This window comes from Silene latifolia, chromosome 3 (assembly GCF_048544455.1).
Source record: "Silene latifolia isolate original U9 population chromosome 3, ASM4854445v1, whole genome shotgun sequence".
Classification (NCBI taxonomy): domain Eukaryota; kingdom Viridiplantae; phylum Streptophyta; class Magnoliopsida; order Caryophyllales; family Caryophyllaceae; genus Silene; species Silene latifolia.
Window position 1 is genome coordinate 110,477,710 of NC_133528.1, and position 4,426 is coordinate 110,482,135.

Genomic DNA, 4,426 nt, shown 5'->3' on the forward strand with positions numbered 1-4,426 from the left:
AGGATCACATGAGTCCTACCTAATTATTTGAGTCCATGAGTCCATCTACAATATCACACATGAGTCATAACAATACTGCTTTATATCAAGCTATTAGTAAGGGTATTTTCGTCATTTCCTCAAGTTGTTATATAAACCCTATTATCAGCTCTCAGCTCACCATTTGAATTCATTTACTTTCTCTCTCTTCCGCAATCACACTTTTCATTCTCACGCCGTCAATTTATCGCGCGTTGTTGTCTTCTTCGCTCTCGTTGTCATCTTCACCTGTGTTCATCATCATCCGTGATCGATTTCCAGCGATTTCTTCAACATTCGTCTCAGTTGCTTATTCTCCTTCACTTTTTCTTCATCATTCGTCTTCATCTATTTTTTCCTCAGTTTTAACATATTCAATGTCAGGTATTTCATCGTTTTCTGCTTCTTTAATTTTATGTTTTAATTTTTTCATTCATTTTCTGTTTTATTGCATGATGTTTTATTGTTATTGTATCTTGATGAATTCGTTGTGTAATTTCTGGTTTTTTGTTATAATTGATGTTATAATTCATCAACATCAGTCACGGATTCATCAATTCGTGCTATTTTATGTATTAAAATCATGTACTGATTATATACTTTCTTCAACATGTAGTTTTTGCTATTTTTGTTGCGTTAAAATTTAATCTCTGTTTTTTCATCTTCTAATTGACGTATAAAAAATAATGTACTCATTGTCTGTTTTGTTTATCATCAAGTTTATTTTGCATTCCCTGCTTGTGTTTACTTCAAGTTTAAATCGTTATTTAACAGTTTCCTTTGTATCACTTTTTATTGGTAGAGTATCATAATTAATTGAATAGTATCACATTTTATAGTTTTTGTTTGCTGACATTTCTGCTCATTAGAATCGGTTTCCCTTATACAATATCACATTGAGTCCTTTTACAAGTATCATAGGCTTTAGTACATGACTCGCAACTACTTTTTGTGCATTAGTATCACATGTTATGCTTTAGAATATCACATGAATTCTTTAAGAGTATCAATGGTGCATAGATACAAGACTGGTAATTACTCTCTGTGCATTAGTATCACGTGTTATGCTTCAGAATATCACATTGAGTCCTTTACAATATCATATGATGCAGTACATGACTTGTAATCAGTTTCTGTGCATTTGTATCACATGTTATGCTCCAGAATATCACATGTATTCCTTCAAAGTATCATAGGCTGCAATACGGTTGCGTATTTGTTTTATATTCATCAGTATCACGTTTTATATTGCACAATATCACATGCATTCCATCACAATATCATAGTCTTGTTATGATCTAGTTATATTTGTTATAATTTGTATCACATGTTATGCTCCAGAATATCACATGTATTCCGTCACAGTATCATAGGCTGCAATACGGTTGCGTATTTATTTTATATTCATCAGTATCACGTTTTATGTTGCACAATATCACATGCATTCCTTCACAATATCATAGTCTTGTTATAATCTAGTTATATTTGTTATAATTTGTTTACTCAACTTCTCTTGCTGTAGAAAATACTTTTGTTGTCCCTGTGGTACCTGTTCCTTCTCCACAATTCATAGACGTTGATGAGGTGCATGCTGGGAATCGTCTTTCTTTGATGGTGACGCCTGGAGGTTCTGAAGAGTGGGTCAGAAATATTGCAACTGAATTTACAACTACAATAGGACAAACTTTTGCTACGTTAGACGAGGGTATACAGTTTTATGAGACTTATGCAATAGCATGTGGTTTTGAACCAAGGAAATCTTCAACGAAAAGGTTTCGTAGTAGTGGAGATATTAGGACAAAATTGATTGTGTGTCACCGGGAAGGATTTAGGGATTCTAAGCCGACAATATTACCCATTACTGGTGAGGAGGAGGAGCCAATGGTCAAGGCCTCTAATCCGAAGAAGACTAAGGTTACTAGGATTGGTTGTAAAGCTAAGATTTTCTTTAGATTTGTTATTAAAGAAATTGACCAAGTTCAAGTGCCATTCTTTGTTGTTGATCAGTTTCATGCTGCCCATAACCACCGTCTTTCTCCACTCAAGTATAGAGAATTTCAGAAAAAATGTAGAAACCTTGCTTTGTAATATAAACAAACCATCGTTGATAATTGCAAGGTCAATATTGGCCCAACCTCTACTTTCAGGTCCGTCAAGGAATATGTTGATGGCTATGAAAATATTGGAGCTTCTTTGACTGAGTTTAAGAATTTTGGAAGGGAAATCAAGTGTTTTATAGGTCTTAAGGATGCTCAAATGTTTGTAGACCAGTTGGAAAACCTTCATGAAACCCAGGAAGGTTTTTATTATGCCTATGATATTGATCAGAATAAGTGTTTGTTTCGTGTATTTTGGGCTGATGCAGCAGCACGTCGTAATTACACTCTATACGGTGAGGCGGTGACTTTTGACCTAACCTATTCAACTAATAAGTACGACATGATCTTTGCTCCCTTTACTGGTGTTGATCATCACAAGAAGTCCGTCACTTTTGGCGCTTCGCTTATGTCTAGGGAGAATGACCAGAATTTTAAATGGATTTTCACAAAATTCTTAGATTGTATGGGTGGGAAGGAACCCCATTGCTTTTTTACCGATCAATGTAATGCTATGAAAATTGCAGTCCCTGCTGCTTTTACGACTGCTGCCCATCACTATTGCATGTGCCATATTATGAAGAAATTACCTGAAAAGGTAGGCACGACATTGACCAAAGAGACTGACTTCGTCACTCGTCTGAATTCTGTTGTTTGGGATTGAGTTAGAGCCTTCTGACTTCGAAGAGAGGTGGTGTTCGTTTATCAGTGAGTTTCAATTGGAAGATAATACATGGTTGCAATATCTGTTTTCCAGGCGGCAACGTTGGATTCCGGCGTATTATCGTGATATTCCTCTTGGTTGTCTTTTAAGAACAACGCAACGCTCTGAGAGCGCAAACAGCTTCTTTAAGCGGTTTGAGAATCCTCATGGCACACTTGTTGAGTTTTGGATGCGCTTTAAAAGTGCTATGGATCAGCAACGCTACACCCAAAAATCTCTTGACAGAGATAGTGATCACTCCCTACCTCAAACCAAAACCCTTCTTAGCCTTGAGGTTCATGCATCGACTGTTTATACGCACGCTCTCTTTTATGAATTCCAACAGCAGTGCGTTGATTCTCTAAACTCATGTAGTCTTTGGTGATTCTTCAAGGGAGGGCAGTACAAGGTTCCTAGAAGTTGAAGATTCTATCTTCAATAAGACTTACACTGTCGCATTTAATCCTTCAACATTTGATGCAACATGTTCCTGCAAGCTGTTTGAGAGGAAGGGATACATATGTAAACACATCATCTGGATTTTATCAGGTAAAAGGATCAAAAAGATACCTGATAAGTATCTTCTCAGTAGGTGGACAAAGAACACTAAAAAAATGCCCCTGTATGATGCTCACGGTCAATTGTTGGATGATTTTACTTCGTCGGATGTCACTAAGCTTCAGATTTCGACTGTCTGGTCTGAATTATACTCAACATTAACACTGCTCAAATCTCTGCCTGAAAATCACATAAATGAACAGACTTCATTACTGAAGACATTTAGACAAAATTTCAAGTCTGGTGCTGAAAAATTGACTAAACACCAAGAGTTGGAGATGCTCCTTGGGGTTAAGTCTTCATCTGAGGTCCGTATACTACCTGCTGTTCAATCAAAAAACAAGGGTACTGGCAAGAGGTAGATGTCCAAGAAATATCAGTCTGTTGCAAAGGCACAAAAGCCGAAAAGATTTTGCAATAATTGTAAACAAATGGCACATCATGATAAGCAGAATTACCCTAATCCAGCTGTTGATACATCACAACACTCGTTTGATCATGAATCCGATGTAAGTAATTTGTCTTACACCTTTTATTATTTCAGTTTTACGTTTGCTATACCACAGTTGCTGAAGTGTGACCCTGATAAACAATATCAGAGTCCACGCTAAAAAATATCACATTCCATGGTAAATAATATCAGTACCTTGTTAACCACTATCAGAATATACACTTGATTGTAGACAATATCATCCCAATATTAAAAGGTGTCTACTTTGAAACAATATCACAATAATTTAATAACAATATCACTTGTCACTGGCAACATTTATCAATTTTAAATCCCTATCTATTTTCAGAATCAACCAAACAATATCAACACGTGTATTCAAAAATATCACAGTATGTACCCCAACAATATCAAACAACAAAAGGTTTTTTATATCCTTAGCCACTGTTGTTGTTCCTGAGTATTAATATCACAAAAACTAAAACATAATATCATACAACCCTTGAAACAATATCACAGTTTACCAGAAGTTGATCAAAAAGAAGTTATACTTTGTCAAACTTCTTACTAACGTTATGTCCTTTGTTTTTGTCTGTTTGT

At 35.7% G+C, this 4,426-nt stretch overlaps 1 protein-coding gene across 1 annotated transcript; it reads left to right on the forward strand.

Moving 5' to 3' along the window:
* Positions 1-1,027: 1,027 nt before the first annotated feature.
* LOC141649486 (protein FAR1-RELATED SEQUENCE 5-like) lies at positions 1,028-3,737 on the forward strand. The gene is made up of 5 exons (XM_074458176.1): positions 1,028-1,049; positions 1,541-1,932; positions 2,137-2,681; positions 2,872-3,068; positions 3,193-3,737. Exons 1-5 carry the CDS (start codon positions 1,028-1,030, stop codon positions 3,735-3,737), a joined length of 1,701 nt encoding a protein of 566 aa, XP_074314277.1.
* Positions 3,738-4,426: the final 689 nt, after the last annotated feature.

Excerpts from the sequence above, each read along its gene's own strand:
- LOC141649486 (XM_074458176.1), top strand. The coding sequence starts at position 1,028 with ATGGTGCATAGATACAAGACTG. Across the intron at positions 1,050-1,540 it reads GGTGCATAGATACAAGACTG|AAAATACTTTTGTTGTCCCT; the intron begins GTAATTACTCTC and ends CTCTTGCTGTAG. Across the intron at positions 2,682-2,871 it reads GCTGCCCATCACTATTGCAT|GCGGCAACGTTGGATTCCGG; the intron begins GTGCCATATTAT and ends TCTGTTTTCCAG.